The sequence below is a fragment of the Cyanidioschyzon merolae genome, chromosome 14, assembly GCF_000091205.1.
Source record: "Cyanidioschyzon merolae strain 10D DNA, chromosome 14, complete genome".
Taxonomy (NCBI): domain Eukaryota; phylum Rhodophyta; class Bangiophyceae; order Cyanidiales; family Cyanidiaceae; genus Cyanidioschyzon; species Cyanidioschyzon merolae.
This window is the reverse complement of record NC_010140.1, coordinates 684,719-703,865: the sequence shown is the minus strand read 5'-3', so window position 1 is coordinate 703,865 and position 19,147 is coordinate 684,719. Positions and strand designations below refer to the sequence as shown.

The following is a 19,147-nucleotide window of genomic DNA, read 5'->3' as shown; positions in this document are numbered from 1 at the left end:
CTGCCTCATCCTGCCGAGAGACGGTGCGCATCAGTGGGCTGCTAGTAAAAGTGGGTGTCCCAAAAATACCCCAGAAATGTGATAGGGAGCATTCGCGTCGACGACATAGAAACGACATCCGACTGCAGCAGACAAAAGCTAATAAACACACGATGCGGATCCCACGTCACGTCCACCGCTGGTTTGCACTCGAATGCCGTCCGTATCTCCCGCAGCACGCTCTCGAGAGCGAGCACCATTGCGTGCAGAACATGCCCCGATGCGCTTTCCGTCGGCGGCGCCTGGTGCCTGCAGAAGGCGCCAAGATACCAAGGATCGCACGCTAGCCTTCGTGGCGCTGTCACAAGCGTCGATGCACGGACACGTCTGCACGCACGCGTGTCCCGTATCCGCATAGCTCACATGGCGATACTCCAAGGTGTCGAGTTTGTCGGTGCTCCAGCACCGAGGATTCCAACCATACACGTTTCCAATACACAGGCAGCAAAGCACAGCACGGCATGGCACGGTGTCTGTCGCCGGCACTCGCTGCGTCACAGCGCGGAGCGAGCATTCCCATGGGGTACCGCTGTGCGCAGTGATGGGCAGCGCCTCGTACATCCCGCTCACCGTGCAGATCGACACCATGCGCCCGTTCGCAAGCCCGATGCCTGCATGCCACGATACGCCGTTCACTAGCTCGCTTCGTAGCAGTGTTGCGATGGATCCCCGCCCAGGGCAACCATCGCGTACACGTAGTCTGTGCGGAGAGCCACTGCACCTACCCCAACCAGGTTGAGTTGTCCACTATGTAGGTAAGGCCGCAGTTGGTTCACAACGTATGGTGCAGCTTGAAGACCGACGTGGTACGCTTGCAGACCCGAGAGCCCGTCACTGGTCGACCAATTGAAATACCTTGCTGGCACCTTGGCTGCGAGGTCCACGAGCTGGATATTCGTGCTGGTCCATCCCGCAGCGAGCAGCGTCCGAGCGATAGCACCGGGCGTCAGAGCGCTACAGCTGTTATTCCCAACCTGATCTGGCGTGCAGTAGGTGAGGAGATCCGCCAGGTTCGCTGCCGCAACTGACAAGGCATAGTTCAGGCATATATGCGGGTTGATTTTATACAGTGAGTTTGCGAGCGTGTACTCGAACTGCGTGTAGTTGAGCGCCGCTGCAACGGCATCGGGGAGGTGGTGCGTTCTGTTCTCTGCAGCGCGTACCTGGGTGCTCAGCGGCAGCGCTGAGGTTCCCCGATAGACAGCAGCGTCCCAGATCATAGTAAAGAGTATCAGCGCAAGAGCGAGCACGGCTAGCCTAAACGCAGACCTGTTCGAAACCATCGGAATAATAAACGACTTGTAGTCGAAGACACAGGTTAGCCTTGAAGTATCTGCTACAGTCGCAAAAAAACATGCAAATGCGTTCGTGTCGATACACACCGAGCGTTTCGCACCGCATCCACATCCCAATACAACACACAGCGCTGCCAAATTCGGCACGTGCACGTCACCGCGCCGCTGTGGGACACGTGTCACGCATTCCATGGTGCGCGCGCTCATGAGCCGCTCCGAATCCCCGTCTTTCGATGCCTTTGCTGCACGCGATTTTGTGAAGCAAACACCGACGCGTTCGGGTCGAGGCGCGCCCACAGCAAGGCGACGTCGTTCAGCGCGCACAGTGGCTCCTGTCGATGGCGCGATGATTTCCGCCGCTGGCAAATTGCCGTGCACGGCGGCAGGCGATGGATGCGCGCGTCGAGCTCATACGCGTGCCAGGCTCTCAACTGGAGCACTGAACTGCTCACTCTGCTCCTGCTTTCCGACTCTATTCCGAACGCGTTCTTGGGTCTACAACCGCGGTATTCTAAGCGCAACAATACGGGCGTACGGATGGATATGTAGGTCAGTGATTCTCGGCCATATTTACTTTGGGAGGCTCTTTCGATACAGTACAGAGCTGGAATTCGTGACGTCCGTTGAATCGCGATGATTTGCGACGCCCTCGAGCGAGGGTTCGTGAAATAACCGATATCGTTATCCAATGCATACCTGTGTTCCTCCGTCCTTTTCCGATCCCTACGTGCCCCACGCTCAAACCATGTATTCTTCAAGTTTTCGATCAATATCCTGCATGGAAACTCGTGCGCGCGGCAACTCGCCCCGCTGGAATGACGCAGAAGCATCCTCGACGTCGCACCATGACCTCTTGATCAAAAACTCTTGCCAAAAGACCACTGAACTTGTCATGTCAATTTATCGATTCCGTTCGAAAAACACAAATCCGCCTCTTTTAGCGGTCGTCTACGAAAAGAAATCTCACACCTGTACGAAACATTTTGCGGGAACTGCTCCAGCGGGCTCTCGTCCCGTGTGTTCGCATGGAAAATCGTCTTGGATTCAGAGTGCGACTTGCGTCATCGAAGCGACCGCTCCCTTTAGAGAGTGCGTCATTGCTGTGCGCGAAGGGAACGGAGACGGATCGAATGTTCTCAACTTTTCTCTAAACTGGATTACCCTTCCCGCACTTGTTTGATTACGGACGATATCGGGTGCCGCTAATCCCGTATCGAGTGGAACAGCCTTCGCTTGCATGTGCGGTGGACAGAGTACTCGCCGAGGGAATCGTCTGACGCGAGCCGTGATCACTGGGCACAGCACCGGGCGCGGCGCCTGATGAAAACATCGAAAAGAGCCATCTGTACCAGTCGAGGACACGTACCGAGCGCTGATGCAAGCGTTCATGCGCCACATCGCAAAAAAACCTTGGAGGAGGAGGAGAAAGGGTCTAGTGATGGATATACGAAAACACCTCACCACAGTCACGTATGACGGCTGTGAAGAGCACACCGACGCTCCATACAATGAAGCAGAAAAAGGAAAGCGAATCGTAGATAGGAACTTGCGCCTCTGCGTAAAATGCTCCAACAGCAGTGGGAAACAACGAAACGCGGGCTCCAACGCTGTCATCAACATCCTTCCGCTGCTGACACCGCAGCTGAGGCGAGACACGGCACCGGCGTATTCCGAGGCCGATATGCGAGATACGAAAAGGAAGCGGGCGCGGAAGATGTCCGCAAAAGCTGGTGCGCATCACAAGGGAAAGAAATCAAAACTTCAGCGAATACACCCGAATCAGCACACCAGCTCCATTTCTCTCTGACACTGGAGCAGCGCATGATCATTGAGCTCCGTTGCCGCTAGCGCCTAGCGAAAGCACTGTATTCGGTTCGAGCAACCGTATATGGGCACTGGTGCCAAAAATCCAGAAAGTAAAGCGGACTGCATGCTTCTTGAACCTTGCGCGGTTTCGCAACGCACCGATACCAAAGCGCCCGATCTATCAGCCTCTATGCCCGGTATGCTGGACAGTGCACCTCGAAGCGATATTCGTCCATTCGTACAGCAAAGCTGTCCCTTCTGCGCTCAGCAACCGCGGGGAAACGGAAACGGTTAAACCACTATCTCTGAGAGGAACACCAGTCCGGCACCAGTGGTTCACTTGGAAGCATCCGTGGAGGTACGAGCGTCGTGTACCACGTTGCCCGCGCCTGCGGTGCACACACACCCGTGACGAGCCCAACTCGACTTGCTAAATTCGCACCTTCAAACGCGCATGAGACAAACGGCAAGAGCACCACGAACAACAAACGCTTTCCAAAAGAACAACGCTGCCGCCAGCGGTGTACAGCAGTGGCGGCGAACTCGTCCTAGACGAGACGTCTCCAACTGAAATGCAGACGCCTCCCCGTCTTTCTCGACCGGCCACCTACTACTGACTTCAGCTTCGTATCGTATAATTCCACCTTGAGAGGTTGCCCCATAAAATTCTCTCTTGTCAACTCCGCAGGTCTCGTCTCCATCGCCGCACATCTCCTTCTATTGATGGCGGCGTTAAAGTCTCGGTTCACGAATTCGATACGTTTCTTGCCATTGATTGTACTCGCCAATGCGATCAGTCCACGAACTTTCGCTTTCCTTTCCATTTGCTCTTCCGTTTGCGCTCCGTACTTTTTTATATCCTCAGGGCTCCTCTGGCGCTTTTTCATCTCGACTCTCTGGAGCGTACATCACCGTTCATGGTGTGTATACGATGTTCGGAACTCATCAACAGGTATTGTAGCAAAACGCCGTGCACACTCCTTATACGTTCTTGTCGATGGAGCTGGCGTAGTCCTTTTTTGGATCTTCCAGCGCCCTGCTCCGTATGCTACTACGAGCCTCTGACTTTCATCCTCTTTGAGGGCGCTCAACTGATTGAAAAAATTCGCGAACGCGCGCCGCTTACCACAGTATAGTTTCATACGTTGACGAGCCCACCGAGGCTTTGTATACTCCTCCCACAGCGCATCCCAACGAGCAACGCGAAGTTTCATGATTTTCAGAAAAGCGTTAAAGTCCCCGCCGCGGCTCGTCACCTCGCTCAAAGCTTCCGGGTGATCCTTCATTACTGCATTCCATGTCTCAATTTTCTTCCTTGCATTCATGATACCGGATTCTCGATAGCATTTTGCTCTCGAGCACCTCAAAAGTCGCATGTCTTCTGACGCAAGTTGCCGTCAGTACCATCTTCTGCACGCTTGGATACAGCGATGGTTATGATATTCGTGTTCCCGGGGTTCACGCCTACCACAAAGTCGTTATCCTCCACCTCATGCGTCGCAGGATCCTCCTCCTCCTCATCTTTATGCTTCGCCGCACCAACGACAAAGTCGTTTTCCTGCACTTTCTACGTGGCAGGAACCGCCTCCGTCTCATCTTCGTGGTTCGCCGAGGGCGGACCAGGACGATCTTTCTTCAAACGCTGATAGTGTATACACATGGCTACTCCATCGGTTTCGATCAACCCAGTAAATACCTTTTGTTTGGTCACTTTGAGACGTTTGAAATTGAAGATATTCTTCCAGTATGTCTCCCGGTTTTCACCGGTGAACTCTGTCTCCCTTATATCGAACTCCGGACAGATCTCCCTGATGATGCCATGAAGGATCCTGGAGTCGATACTCACAAAATGTGACTTGATGTTGCACATTGGAACGAGGTTGAAGCGCTTCCCATTAGGAAAGCCCTCCGTCTCTCCCACTCGTCATTTTTCCCATTCAGCTTCACCTCTGCCTTGCGTTCGAGCTCTCGGTCCAGAAACACAAAATATCGCGGGACGAGGCGATAGTATCTTTCCTTATCTTTTTTTAAATCTGATATCTTTTCCGTTGGACTCGCCAGCCCCAGTACCGCACGGTGCTCTTGTACAACCGCACGGATTACAGAATCCTCATTCGTGCTCCTGCGTGACGGCTTCTTGTCGACGAATTCGACCTCATCTTTATGCTTACGATCCTTCGTGATGCCATTGATAATCGCCCGTATTTCTTTGCGAGACAGGCCCGGGTAGAGTGGAAACACGGCGCGTATCATGAAACGTTCGAGGTTCACTGTAAAATGGTTCTTCGGGTTCGTGATGTACTTCATTACCCCGCATGTGTAAATATTTCCGTCATCGCTGTATCGATTACCCTGGAAGCTGTAAAAGGGATGTTTTTCGTGGGGGCCATGCACTAGCACATTTTCCCTCCGCGCTTCCCCTGTGCCAAGCATCAGGTGTCGAATAAAGGTGATGTCGAAAAACTCGTCCGGAAGCTCGACCGTTTCGATGTGCGTCACGTCGCGATACATCTCCCTCGCCAAATGCATGAGCCCTGACGACGCCTTGACAATACTCTTGGGGTACGAGTCGACGCGTTTTTCGATAGCGTCTCGCAACTTTTCCCTGTACGGATCCCTGATATGGCCAAGAAGAAAGGCTCTCATCACCTTCTCGTCGTACAGTCGTCTTTCTTGCCGCCTTCGACGTAGGACCTCTCCCCTTCGGTTCTTTTTCTTCTCCTTTTCTTCTGGGCACGGCACTGTTTTTCGTTTTTTCTGGCAGCCAGCGACACTGGGCCTCCAGGATCGTCGACTTGCTTTTTCATAACTTTCCTTTTTTTAGATTTTTTTTTGAAAAAGAACGTTCTTTGAACGCTTCTGTTATATACCGCGAGAAAACACTTGACTACGCTTGTTTTAAGGGTGAAGCACAATTGAAATAAAAACTATACCTGGATACGAACTCAATGAAATTACAATTTTACATTGCGGCTACACGTTACTGATCAAGATCACGTTTCCCCTCATTGGCGACATACGCGTCGCGTCAATGGACTGCCTGATCTCCGGGGTGCGCTCACCGAGCGCGATGCGTGCACTGCACGAGACGCTGCTCCGATCGATGAAGCACACGTGTCCGAAGCCGCATTGGCACATGCGTGTTCGCATCGCACTGCAGCTGAAATCAGGTGTCCTAGATTGGAAATTCACGTAGAATGCACTCCTGCTCTATGCTATGTCGCTGGTGCCGACGCTCCTGCCCATCTCAGTACCGCCCTCACCTAAGTGGAGATGCAGGCGCCCGCAGCCACCACCACCGACATCGACGCGTCGACGCCTGGAACGTCGGAAACAGCGCGCGCCGGCACGCATCGCTTCCTAATCTGGCGCCGATCGCTGATGCTGGTGGCGCCGCCGACGTCCCGAACGCCCATTTTGGCGCTGCCGCTGGGCCTGTTCGATCGCCACGGATCGAGTGTGCCGGCTCCCGAGGCGTGCGCCGGTGGTGCCACCGCGGCGTCTCGCAGGGCCTGCACCGGGGCCTGTTCGCCGCAGGGCGCTCCGCGCACAGACGCACGCACACGCGGTGCGCCTTGATCCCCAATGCAGCACCACCCACGATAGAGACATTGCTGTTTTTCCTGGAACGTGGCTCTGTTCTGATTAATATGCGAGCGTGGCTTCTTTTCGCTTTTCTTAGCCTGTGGGGGCTTGCGGGATGTTTGTCTCGTTGTGCTGCGACAGTGGTTACGCCGCTGAACCTCGAGACGCTCGAAGAGAGTATCCTGCGGGTGCCGAGCAGGGCGCTCGGTGGCATCTACATCAACGAGACCGACGCTATGGCCCTGAACGTGTCGCAATACGACTTTACCATCATGAATGCGCTTGCAGACCTTGATCATGACCTGTGTCTGAACAAGGGACTGATCATTGGTGCTGCGAACGTCGTGGATAACATGGTGGAGTGTCCGATAGCAGACGTGGCCGCTGGCAACTGCAGTGCGCTCGGACGGGCAGCTGTCGAGTCAGCGCTCGCCGTGGGCGGCTGGACCAGCACCGACTATATGGGCGCTGCGCATGCCACAAAGTTGCCAGCGCACTATTTCAACTGGTCGAGTCCGTATGCATACGGCGGCGAGGGCCTCTTTGGACGGGAGGCCTTTGAAGCTGCAATGCTGGTGGTTCCAGAGATGGAACGGGTATTCCGTTCAGCGCTGACCTCTGGTCGGTACAAGTTTATCGCATCGTATACCGCACAAATGCTGAACGACGAAATTTACACCTACGTCATCTTGGGCTCGGATCCCAGCCAGCATTGTTACAGCGCTGGTGCTTGAGCGCTGGCTTACCGACGGCCGCGACAGCGCCGGCGCGTCTCAGGACAGAAGGCATAGAACGGTGGCAGTGAAGGCTCATGCACCTGCCATAGGGGCTCGTCATTTCTAGGCATTTCCCGATAGGCTCCCTTGAATGACCGCGCGTTCAGCAAATGACTTGCCTGGGGAAATACCGGCGATGTCTGGTTTCGCGGATGTGTGCCTCCGGTTGTCTGCGCAATAGTCAGGCGGCGCATCTGTTAGAGCTGGGCGCGTCGTGTGAGCACTGAGCGTGGATGACGCAGCACTATAGTGTGGATGATGTACAAGGAACGACGCGCTCATGCTGGTTAGGGAATCACGATCTCGGACGGTACGCACTGATCGCTGACGATCGTCGCGATGCACCCGGCAGCGGGCCTGTTGACTTTTGATGTGCGCAAGGCTCAAAAGACCCGAGGCAGCGTGCGTGTTTATGATAATGCTGTGTTTCCTGCGACGATGCATGACGGACTCTGTTCGATGCAGTTTCTCTGGTGCGACTTCGCGTCGAACGAGCACGCATCGGAGCATTCGCGGACTGGAAGGAAGAAAGCGATCGAGCGACGCTCAGCAGATGCTGTGTATTGGTCACGAAAGAGCGCGTCCGTTTGCCTGCTTGACATGGGATCCAGTTCGTGGTCCATACAAGCCGAGCATACGGATGCATCCGTGGTATATGAAGAGAGGCAGTTGCTTCAAGCGCGAAACGCAAACGCTGATCGATACCCAACACGCTGATGATGACTGGGAACGGGTACATGCGAACGGCTTCACCGAGTGACCCATGGGCAGTGGAATCCGTTCGACCCCTTTGATCGACACCTCTTCCTGCGGCCGTAATGTGTTGCGCTCGCGCAGGTCGCTGCTCACCTCACAGTGCCGAGTGCCGCGTGCCCGCGATGCTCAGCGCCAGAAACAGCATCGAGCGGAAGCTTGATGCGGGCCGTCTATGGATGCACGCAAGCAAACCCCATTGGAACATTGAGTACCTGCTTTCCGTTTTGCATGTCACTAAAGTGAAAATGACCCTCATGACCTAATGCGTGACTTTCAGACTCGAATAGACTGCCATCCAGACCAAGTCGCAACCGAGCAGCAACATGCGCAATGGTTGCACAAAAGCGCTCCGCTGAGCAAAGCCGAGCGCGTCGCATCCAGATACCCACCGCCTACGCGTGTACACAGAGGCAGTGCGCAGCGTCCTAGCAGCGCTTTCAGACGATTCGTCACTAGTCTCGCTGCTGAGCCGGTCGTTGAATCCGAAAGGCAGCGCTCGAAGGCGGGGATCGAAAACCGGAGCTGGGCATCCCGCGGCAGCGCGAGCCCTCGGTATCAGGTGTCGAACCGTGTCAAAATAATACTAGCAGACCACAAACGGCACAATCGCAGCGCCAGGACTGCAGCATCGTCGTTGCTTATGAATAGGGGCACGCTGCGACGCTTCACCACGAGGCCGATGTCGCCCAGTGAGGCGCTCGCTCAGTGGGGACACGTGTTGCGAGCGCTCGCGTACTGGGGTGCTCCTCGGTTCCAGTATTCGCGATTGCAATCTATCTGGTACACGAGACCGATCATGCTTTCGATACCCGAATGATCTCTCGATCATTGGCGTATCATCAACAGCATCCGATCCGAAGTCGAGATCACCCTGGCCTTGTCAAGCAACGGACGCATCCATACAGGAAATATCATGCGTTAGGAGGTGTACATCCGCTTCTAGAAATGCTTCATCTGGCAAACGATCGCAATCGACGCTCATCCAATGCAGCGCCCATCGACACACCGTATGTTCACTGATATACGTCCGCACCCCGTGCGCGTGACACCCAAAGCAGCGCCCATCGACACATCGTATGTTCACTGATATACTTCGGAACCCCGTGCGCGTGACACCCAAAGCAGCACCCATCGACACACCGTATGTTCGTTGGTATATGTCCGCACCCCGTGCTCGTGACACCTGCTGCCGCTGCCGCCGCTGCCGCCGCTGATGTCCACTTCCAGGCGCCGCGATCTCGCCTCGATGAGATGCGGCAGTGCGCCAGCCGCAGCGCACAGGCGCGGAGATCGTTGTGGCGACTGCTCTACGCTGGTGCTTTGCTGGGCAACGTGTACTCCACACAAGCAGGACCCTGAGAGACGGAAATGGTAGGAATCAGTTGCTTTGTATCAGTACCTGTTGCGGGATCGGTCGGGAAACGCGCTGACCTCGGTAGTGGCGCGGTGTGTACACGGGCCTTGCTTGCTAGTGGCAGTAAAGCGCCGCTATGGCGCCGACACGCCCTCGGAACGGTGCAGCAGGGCGTTGGGTCTGGACACCACCACCACCACCACCACCGCTGCAGCTACAGCTACAGCCGCCGCAGGCCTCTGGGTTCGCTTCGGCCTAGGATGGCGGTTCGGGAAGTTGATTCACAAGAGGAAATGGAACGCATCCTGTCGGAAGCGGGGAACAAGCTCATTGTTGTCGATTACGGGACCACCTGGTGCGGGCCGTGCAAACTCATGGAACCGAAGATGGAATCATGGAGTGAGGAGTACACCGACGTGGTGTTCTTAAAAGTGGTGGGGGATAAGTCCAAGGAAACATCTATGATGATGAAGGCCGCTGGTATTCGCAGCGTACCGAGCTTTCATTTCTACAAGAATGGTGACCGCGTGCTCACGATTAACGGCGCCAAGGCCGAAGAAATCCTCCGTGGCATCGAAGCGCACATGTGAGCGCAGAGTCGCGGCGGTTGGATATTGCGCTCAGGCGCCGCGCAATCGATACCTGTGTCAGCAGCACCTGCGCGAGTAGCTACTGCGGTTTCCGATACCGAACCAGAGGAGTACGTATATTTTGCGGACACAAGCTGCGACGCAGCGTCGTTTTCCAGCCCAGAGCGCGCATCGTTTGTGCACGCACACACTTGCTCTGCAGTTCCCTGGCGAGGCGCATGCCGAACCGTGTTGCAGACCGATCAACTACGAGCTCTACAGGTATCCGTGTGCCTTGCAGTGCCGATATCCGATGACGAGCGCAACGTCGTATCGCCTGCTCGATTCGCTGCCAGCGGACTCGTTTGCAAGAGATGCTGTCCGGCCCTGCCGACGGGCTACTCGACACTGACGCGCGCTCCCGTGAGGCAAAAGCAGGTTTCCCGAACGCCGCCCGTAAAGCGCATCACAGCAGCGCACCGCACGCAACGATCCATGCAGCTATCTGCCGCATTCAACGAAAGCACATCGTAGCTGCGCAACGCATGCTCACCATCCACGCACACCCCTAGATGCACTCTGCTGCTGCTACTGCTGCTGCATTATATGAATATGCGCGCTGCACCACTCGTTTGCCCAAATGGCTTGCGGGAGCGGTTTGCAATCGGGTTTCGCGGCCGCTGCTGGTGGCGGATCCCATTCGGCTTGCTTTTCGAGTTCGTGTCGTATCCGAACTGCATATTTGAGGTACTGGCGTGGGTAGGATTGATCTCGATGATGCGAACAATCGCAGGCATCCTGTGTATGCTCGTGGGCACACTGCAGATGCTGGTCTGGGTTCGGACGAAACATCGGCAGTATCTGAAGGAATTCGGAACCCTCTATCCCTGGTCGAGGAAACGCATGTTTCCTTTCGTTTTTGGTGAAAGCACAGCAGGGCACGAAATTTGTTTGCGTGCTGGTGGGCACGTCCTGACCTGGAGGTGCGAGCCCGGTACGCTTGTAAATTTTCGTCACTTTTGGATGATGGTGGATTCGATGATCGTTGCAACTCGTGCAGTGAAACGCACCCATACACGTGATGATGCTCGATGTTCGAACAACCATAGCGCACTCGGATGATTTTCCCAGAATGCCGTAGCGGCGACTCGTCATCACACTGAACCCGAACGTTTCGAATACGTGCTTGGTTTACGTACTAGGAAACCGTGGCATGCTGTGCGACTTCGTCACGCACTATTCACGGCCAGCATGTAGGCATCAGAGCACCTGGTGCCGGCTGCAGCCCTCAGCTTCTGGTACCGCTCGTTTGATAGCGTCGGTCAAGATTGATCGCTTCTTGACCTCAGCTCTATCACGAGCGTTTCAGACAAAACGCCATCAATATCAGATGATGAATGGTGATGAACGCGCGACCGGCGGAGCTGACGCGGTCCAACTTTCTGGGGGAACCTCCCAGGCCAGAGGTGAACAAGGAGAAGCTGAAACCGATAGCAGGGGGCCGGTCGAGTGTGCTATGCCTCTGCCAAGATCACCGGATCCGGAGGACGAAGCAGGCACCATAAGTTAGACAACGACAGCAGCATGGAAATGACTTGAACGGTCATCAGTACCAGCCTATGACGCAGGATAGAAGCACAATTCAGGTCAGTTCCTCATTCCAGCGTCAGTGTAGCATGCGTGACAAGCATCGGCATTAAACGTATGTCCGTGTTCAGGAATCCCACCGTACCTAGTTTGGTTACGATGAATAAAACTAACGAAATTCCTAGTGAGAAGAGTGATGCATACGTCATCCACACAACGGTAAGCCGCAGAGAACGCTACGCTTTTGATAGAAGCATCACGAGGTATCGCGTTAGGTCCCAACATTTCCATGTATGTCCAGGCGGTACTGCGATGGGCAGTAGCTTCGGCACCAGCGACAGCGTCTATAGCAAGAGATCGTTCTACGTGAGTTTCCTATCTACGATACTTTAGTTTGGCTGCAATGCGATGCGAACACGCATGTGCCAATGCGGGGTGTCGGACACGTGTCCTTCATCGACTGGAGTGGCGTCTCGTGCGATGGACGCATTGCGCTTAATGAACGCATCTCGGAGATCAGGCAGTCAACTGACGCGATGCACATGCCGCCGTTGAAAGGAACCGCGATGCTGACCAGGAGCGTGTTGTTCAGCTGTAAAAGTTGTATTTGCGTCGGAGTCGAACAAAAATATAGTTTTCAGTTCATTGGTGTTTCAACCCTCAAACAAGTCTGGCCAAGTGTTTTTTCGCAGTATATAACCGAAGCATTCACAGCGGGTTCATTTAAAAAAACTGAAAAAGGAAAGCTATGAAAAAGCAAGTCGACGATCCTGGAGGCCCAGTATCGCTGGCTGCCAGAAAAAACGAAAAACAGTGCCGAGCCCAGAAGAAAAGGAGAAGAAAAAGAACCGAAGGGGAGAGGTCCTACGTCGAAGGCGGCAAGAAAGACGACTGTACGACGAGAAGGTGATGAGAGCCTTTCTTCTTGGCCATATCAAGGATCCGTACAGGGAAAAGTTGCGAGACGCTATCGAAAAACGCGTCGACTCGTACTCCAAGAGTATTGTCAAGGCGTCGTCAGGGCTGATGCATTTGGCGAGGGAGATGTACAAAGACGTGACGCACATCGAAACGGTCGAGATTCCAGACGAGTTTTTCGACATCACCTTTATTCGACACCTGATGCTTGGTGGAGAGAAAACGCGGAGGGAAAATGTGCTAGTGCATGGCCCCCACGAAAAACATCCCTTTTACAGCTTCAACGGTACTCGATACAAGGGTGACCGGGGTATTTACGGCTACGGGGCGATGAAGCACATCACGAACCTGAAGAACCATTTGACAATGAACCTCGAACGTTTCATAATACGCACCGTGTTTCCACTCTACCCGGGCCTGTCTCGCAAAGGAATATGGGCGATTATCAATGGCATCACGAACGATCGAAAGTATGAAGATGAGGTCGAATTTGTCGACAAGAAGGCGCCAAACGAGAGCACGAATGAGGCTTCTGTAATCCGTGCGGTTATACAAGAGCACCGTGCAGTCATGGGGCTGGCGAATCCAACAGAAAAAATATCAGAGTTCAAAAAAGATGAAAAAAGATGCTATCAACTCATCCTGCTCTATTTCGTATTCCTGAATCGAGAACTCGAACGCAAGGCGGAGATGAAGCTGAGTGAGGAAAAATGAAGAGTGGGAGAGACAGAAGGCTTTCCTAATGGGTAAGCGGTTCAACGTGGTTCCGTTGTGCAACATCAAGTCACATTTTGTGAGTATCGACTCCAGGATCCTTCATGGCATCATGAAGGAGATCTGTCCGGAGTTCAATGTTAGCAACAAGGAGTTCTCCGGTGATAACCGGGAGACGTACTGGAAGAATATCTTCAATTTCAAACGTCTCAAAGAGACCAAACAAAAGGTATTTACTGGGTTGATCGAAACCGATGGAGTAGCCATGTGTATACACTATCGGCGGTTGAAGAAAGATCGTCCAATTCCGCCCTCGACTGCGCCCATGACGAAGGATGAAGAAAACAAAGAGGAGGATCCTCTCATGCAGGAGGTGGAAGATAACGACCATGTCGTTGATGCGGCGAGGCATGAAGATGAGAAGGAGGCGCACCCTGCTACGCAGGAGACGGAGGATAACGACTTTGTCGTTGACGCGGCGGAGCATGAAGAAAAGAAAGAGGAGGATCCTGCGACGCAGGAGGTGGAGGATAACCACATTGTCGTTGACGCGGCGGAGCATGAAGAAAAGAAAGAGGAGGATCCTGCGACCCAGAAAGTGGAAGATAACGACTTTGTCGTTGGCGCGACGAAGCATGAAGAAAACAAGAAGGCGGATCCTGCGGCACAGAAAGTACAAGATAACGACTTTGTCGTTGGCGCGGACCCCGGGAATACGAATATCATCACCATCGCAGCACCGAAGCGTGCGGAAGATAGTACTGGTGGTAACTTTCGTTAGAGAGACATGCGTCTTTTGAGGTTCTCGAGACCAAGATACTATCGAGAATCCGGTATAATGAATGCAAGGAAGAAAATCGAGAAATGGAATTCAGGAGTGAAGGATCACATGGAAGCTTTGAGCGAGGTGACTAGCCGAGGAGCGGACTTTGAAGCTTTTCGGAAATTCATGAAAGTTCGCGCTGCTCATTGGGAGGCGCTGTGGGAGGAGTATACCAAGCCCCGGTGGGCTCGTTTGTGAATGAACTTGTATTGTGGGAAGCAGCGGGCGTTCGCGAATTTTTTCAATCAGTTGAGCGCCCTGAAGGAGGATGAAAGTCAGAGGCTCGTAGTAGCGTACAGAGCAGGGTGCTCGGCGTCGAAAAAAGGGACTGCGCCAGTTCCAACGGCAAGAACATACAAAGAGTGCGCAAGGCGTTTCTTCACGATACCTGTACATGAGTTCCGAACGTCCTATACACACCATGAAATGGGTTGTACACTTCAGACAGTGGAGATGGAAAAGTGCCAACGAGCCGTTCGGAAATAGCAAAGCACGAACCGCTGACGGAAGAGCAAATTGAAAGGAGAGCGAAAGTTCGTGGACTACTTGCATCAGAAAGTACAACCAGAGATTGCAGGAGACGTATGGATTTTGTGAATCGTGACTTTAACGCCGCTATCAATATCCGGAGATGGGCAGTGCTGGAGAACAGACCTCCAGAGTAGACAAGAGGGAATTTTGTTGGACAATCTCGAAAAGTAGAAGTATATGAGACGAAATTAGAAGAAATAGTACGTGGCCCGCCGAGAAACGCTGGGAGGCGTCTGCACACCAGCTGGAAGCGTTACGTCTAGGCCGCCGGTCGCCGCTACTGTACACGCCCGACGTCGTTCGACTTTCGAAAGGCGTTTGGCTGCGGCGCCCGTACGTACTATCTACTGCGCATAAGTGTTGCTGAAAGTTGCACATCGTGACGCTCGACTCTGGCGTAAACACCGGTATGGTTTTCGTCGTGTGTACCTTGCAACGCCTACAACCTGGGCACCGTTGGAGCGTCAGCGGAGCGCCCGCGGGCGTGGTTGCTCCGAAGCGTCGGCGCTGTTCGTGTTACGCTAGTACAGCGGCGAGCGGCAGCAGTGACGACGGTGTTGATGAGGAGCGTCGTTTTGGGCAACCTCCTGAGCAGCACGCAGCAACGCCCAATGGGAGTCCTCACGGAAACGCACAACCGGCTCGACCTGCGCCTGCAGTTGTTCGCGTGCAGCTGATGGTGCTGTTGGAGACCACGGCAGCGTGGCTTGCTGCCCGACGACGAGGCGCTCCGCGCGCCTCTGCTCGCGAGTTGGAACGCGTCCAACGCTTGCCGTCTTTCTTCCGTGATACTAAGGGAGAGTCCAGTCGCAGCGCTCCGGCGAACGCTGCTGTCGCCGCTGCGCCCAGCGCCGCTGGAGCCAGCAGCGCCCAGCCGTCGACCACAGGCCCCGAAAACTGGACGATACGCGCGCCGGTCTATCGAGTTGTGCTCTTCCGAGCACAGACGCTCGAGCAGGGCCACTCCACGGAGCACGTTGTGCGCGCTCTCGTAAGCCATGTCCCGCAAATGGGCTTTGGCACGGCCGTGGCGACCGCTCGAATACTGGAGCGGTGCGGACGAGCCGAGGTGCTCATGCCGAGTGAGCGGCTCGCCGAGTGCTGCTGTGGACGTCTGCTAGCAGAGGGCATCATGGCCAGCGTGGAGCCTGTATCCTAACCCCAACGATCTGGACTCTGGAGCATGGGATCACGGGACACCATTTTTGTTCACGAAAATTCCAGGAACTCCGTTGCCGGTGTATCTGTATGGTGCCCCAGCCTTGCTTGGCTGTTGACCGCACCAGAAGAGTGCCTCGATCCAAGCGAGATTTCAACGCCTCGATTCTGGCAACTGATACTTTGCATCGAAACTCTGCAGCGTTTCAGCGCAGGGCCCAAACTGAGTACTAAACGATTCACTCGCCAGTTCGCTCCACACAAAACCGACGGGCGCTCTCGAAGCACAATACATTTCCGGTGTTCGTCGGGGCATGCGATTCCCCATATAGAACGTACATGGGTGCTTCGTAGCTGATGGAATCACACAAACACATACACACACACACACCTGTGCAAGCCCGTTGGATTCACTTGGAACCCATGCTGACGTACGCTCAGCATACCGTACACCATTTCATGCATCCGTCTCTGTTGCGCTCTCTTCTTCTCTACGTATTTCAATTTTGACCAGAGCTCGTGATGCCTGTACGTCGTCCTGAATGAGTTGACGTGAATCTTGCAGCATCGATTCCTGCACTCGTTCTACGCGCTCCTCGAAGCAGCAGAGACCAGGCAGCTCTTGCGCGCAACCGCACATCCATCGCTGGAGGCTACCACCACATGACGCGAATTGGGAGTCATTTTTTATTTTCCAACGCATTGAACAAGTTAGCGAATGCACGCCTCTTGCCTTCATGCAGAAGAAACGCTTTGCAACCCCAGTGCAGCACCATGTACACCTACCAAAGATCGTCCGCGTGTGCCACTGGATCGCTCGTGTGCTCACGGCATGAAGTGTGCCAGGTATTCCGCGCTTCTCGATACGGCCCTGAGAGCGCGCATGCCCAACGCTCGACAATACCGAGCCCTGGGATAGTCAGGTCGCTCATTATCGCAAGCCAATAGCGACCACAACATCAAAGCTTTCCGCGATCTCTGTCCAGTCCACGAGACACATTCCTTTTATTGAACTCCTTGCACGAGAAACAAACGAAAACAATAAGGATAAACTGGTACAAGCATTCCAGCATGCACCGCTCTGTACAGAAGAGGTGTCCGTTGGTGCCAAAGACACGAATCTACAAGTCCCGCGTTTACAATGATACATCGAGAAATATCTGTGCTGCTCATAGAGCGCCACCTCCACCGCCTCTCCCGCGCGATGAGTGTCGTCATTGCTATCAGGGCGACAAGCGATCCCGCAATAACGTGATATCCGTCGACGTGAAGGCAGCGGCAACCGCTGGCGTCATCAGGTGCGCTTTCGCCTGCGGAATCGTTGACGCTTCGCCAGATGACGCCCATGCTTCGTCGGCAATGGTACCCGCGGAGATGGACGGCAGTGCCCAGGAGCGCTGCCAAGCATCGCTGGCTCCACGGCTCTCGACTCGAGTGACCGCAGTTCCGTGATGCACTCTCCACGACGACTGCCGTCGAGTATCGTCCGTGGAGGTAGCGGAGCGCCACCAGCGCATCCAAGCCTGGCGAAGCGAATGCAGCCCCAGCCCCGCGTCCAGCTCCTCGAAGGAGGCGCGCATCGAATGTTGTTGTTGCTGTTGTTCATCGACGGCAGTCGGCATGCTCGACGCGTACCGCAACACATGTCCCAGTGCGTTGCGTCGCAGCGTCGCATGTGCCCTATGCAATGAAGCGTGCCAGCGTCGAAAATGCGTTGTATGACGATTCCAGTGCTGGAAAAACGGGAGACCTAGTTCATCGATCAGAGCAGGTTGCTGTTCAGCGGGCATGGGGGCATCATCACCAGCCACTGCAGCTATCAAGGCAAGCTTCACGATGTACCATTGAAGGCGTGCTCGCACTGCTGACTCGTTCAGTGCTCCGCGTGCAGTCGCATGGACCAGCTCATCTATGAAACGTTTCTCTGAACGAGTTAGCTCTAAAAGTGACGCGAGTTCCGGCGTGAAATAGACCCGACCTCGCTCAAGGTGCACCAGTGCATCTGGCGGCTGCGGGAAGGCGTTCATCGGCCGCCACGAAGCCTTGGCTGGCCTGGTGTCGCTGCGCTCCGGAGACATCGACTCAGGTACCGAGTGTGGTGTCTGCGCAGACGCCGAGCGCCCTGTTACGAATAGGGATCGCACCGGTGAGCGTTCAAAGACCCCAGCAGACCGACAAGCATCCGCAAATAGTCGACCGACAGGTGTAGATACCCCAACGATCCAGCGCGTTGTTGTGGCAGCAGCAGTATCAGCGTCTCGTTCGGCTAACGTTGGTTGTAGAGACGCCAGCGGCACATACGGTTCAACACGAATCACGCCCGTGCTTCCATACAGGTCGAACAGACCAAAAGGAAGTTGTGCTAGTGTACAGCACGTCGCTAGGTCAAGTGCAGCGTCCCGCCCCGAGTTCGGTGGCGGCTCCAGACACTCGGCCGGGAAAACGCTGACCAGCGAAAGCACTGCCTTAGCCACGAGCTCGACTGGTGACCCAACGACCAAAACGCGCCTTTCTAATAAAACGAGTTTGATCAGGCGCAACAAGTCCCGTCGAAGCCGCGTCACCAGCTGTTGGAGACACGTGTCGCCAAAGACGTAGCGATCCAGGCACGCTGGTAGTCGCTGCACTGGCACTGGTGTCGATACCGGCAGTCGTTGCACTTCAGGGTCGCCCAATGCAGCCGCTACCTCTTCATTCAGCGTCGTAACCAAGGTCCGGAAGCAGTCTACCTGCCCAAAGTTATGTTTCGCAAAGTAACTGGCAACCACCGGCTCTAGTCGACTCGCTAGAAGCGCATACAGAGGCCAGCGACTCAACAATACCACAGACTTTTGGACGAGACCTCGGGCTGTTGCAGCAGCCTCCTCAGCGCTAGCGATGCGACTGCAGTCCACCTGACGCTGTCGGTAGCAAGCTACACCGTACAACGTGTCGACAGTGACGCAGTGTCGAACGGTGAAGTACACGATGTCGTGGTCGCGTTCATGGGCACCGTCGGGAAGCGCTCGCACGGCCACCTCGCGAAGCCAGTCATTGCTGAGGTTCTGCGCTGAAGCTCCGGAGCGTTCTTCTGGCTGGTTCACTTGCCAGTTCACCGACAGCTCATCCGCTAACTCTGCACATTCAATTTGGTGTCCATGTTTGGCGTGAAACCCGACGAGAACCCAGCTCAGAACCGTCGGCGAGTGCACGGTCCAGCCGGTGAGCATGCCCTCTGCCACGAGCACCCCTTCTTC

General features: G+C 54.7%; 5 protein-coding genes across 5 annotated transcripts, besides 4 other annotated features; 3 read left to right on the top strand and 2 right to left on the bottom strand.

Annotated features, from left to right (window-relative positions):
* Nucleotides 1–674: 674 nt before the first annotated feature.
* CYME_CMN283C (hypothetical protein) lies at nucleotides 675–1,322 on the bottom strand (the record flags this gene model as incomplete). Its single annotated transcript, XM_005537337.1, has 1 exon — nucleotides 675–1,322. One exon carries the CDS (start codon nucleotides 1,320–1,322, stop codon nucleotides 675–677), a length of 648 nt encoding a protein of 215 aa, XP_005537394.1.
* Nucleotides 1,323–2,238: 916 nt separating this feature from the next.
* Nucleotides 2,239–3,845: a sequence feature (possible transcribed region).
* Nucleotides 3,654–6,283: a sequence feature (repetitive element).
* Nucleotides 6,284–6,337: 54 nt separating this feature from the next.
* Nucleotides 6,338–7,459, top strand: CYME_CMN280C (hypothetical protein; the record flags this gene model as incomplete). Its single annotated transcript, XM_005537336.1, has 1 exon — nucleotides 6,338–7,459. The coding sequence occupies one exon, from the start codon at nucleotides 6,338–6,340 to the stop codon at nucleotides 7,457–7,459; it is 1,122 nt and encodes a 373-aa protein (XP_005537393.1).
* A 2,166-nt stretch (nucleotides 7,460–9,625) lies between these two features.
* CYME_CMN279C (similar to thioredoxin f) lies at nucleotides 9,626–10,201 on the top strand (the record flags this gene model as incomplete). Its single annotated transcript, XM_005537335.1, has 1 exon — nucleotides 9,626–10,201. The coding sequence occupies one exon, from the start codon at nucleotides 9,626–9,628 to the stop codon at nucleotides 10,199–10,201; it is 576 nt and encodes a 191-aa protein (XP_005537392.1).
* Nucleotides 10,202–10,855: 654 nt separating this feature from the next.
* Nucleotides 10,856–11,918: a sequence feature (pseudo-gene of 3-oxo-5-alpha-steroid 4-dehydrogenase).
* Nucleotides 11,707–15,076: a sequence feature (repetitive element).
* An 86-nt stretch (nucleotides 15,077–15,162) lies between these two features.
* CYME_CMN276C (hypothetical protein) lies at nucleotides 15,163–15,912 on the top strand (the record flags this gene model as incomplete). Its single annotated transcript, XM_005537334.1, has 1 exon — nucleotides 15,163–15,912. One exon carries the CDS (start codon nucleotides 15,163–15,165, stop codon nucleotides 15,910–15,912), a length of 750 nt encoding a protein of 249 aa, XP_005537391.1.
* Nucleotides 15,913–17,134: 1,222 nt separating this feature from the next.
* Nucleotides 17,135–19,120, bottom strand: CYME_CMN275C (hypothetical protein, conserved; the record flags this gene model as incomplete). Its single annotated transcript, XM_005537333.1, has 1 exon — nucleotides 17,135–19,120. The coding sequence occupies one exon, from the start codon at nucleotides 19,118–19,120 to the stop codon at nucleotides 17,135–17,137; it is 1,986 nt and encodes a 661-aa protein (XP_005537390.1).
* Nucleotides 19,121–19,147: the final 27 nt, after the last annotated feature.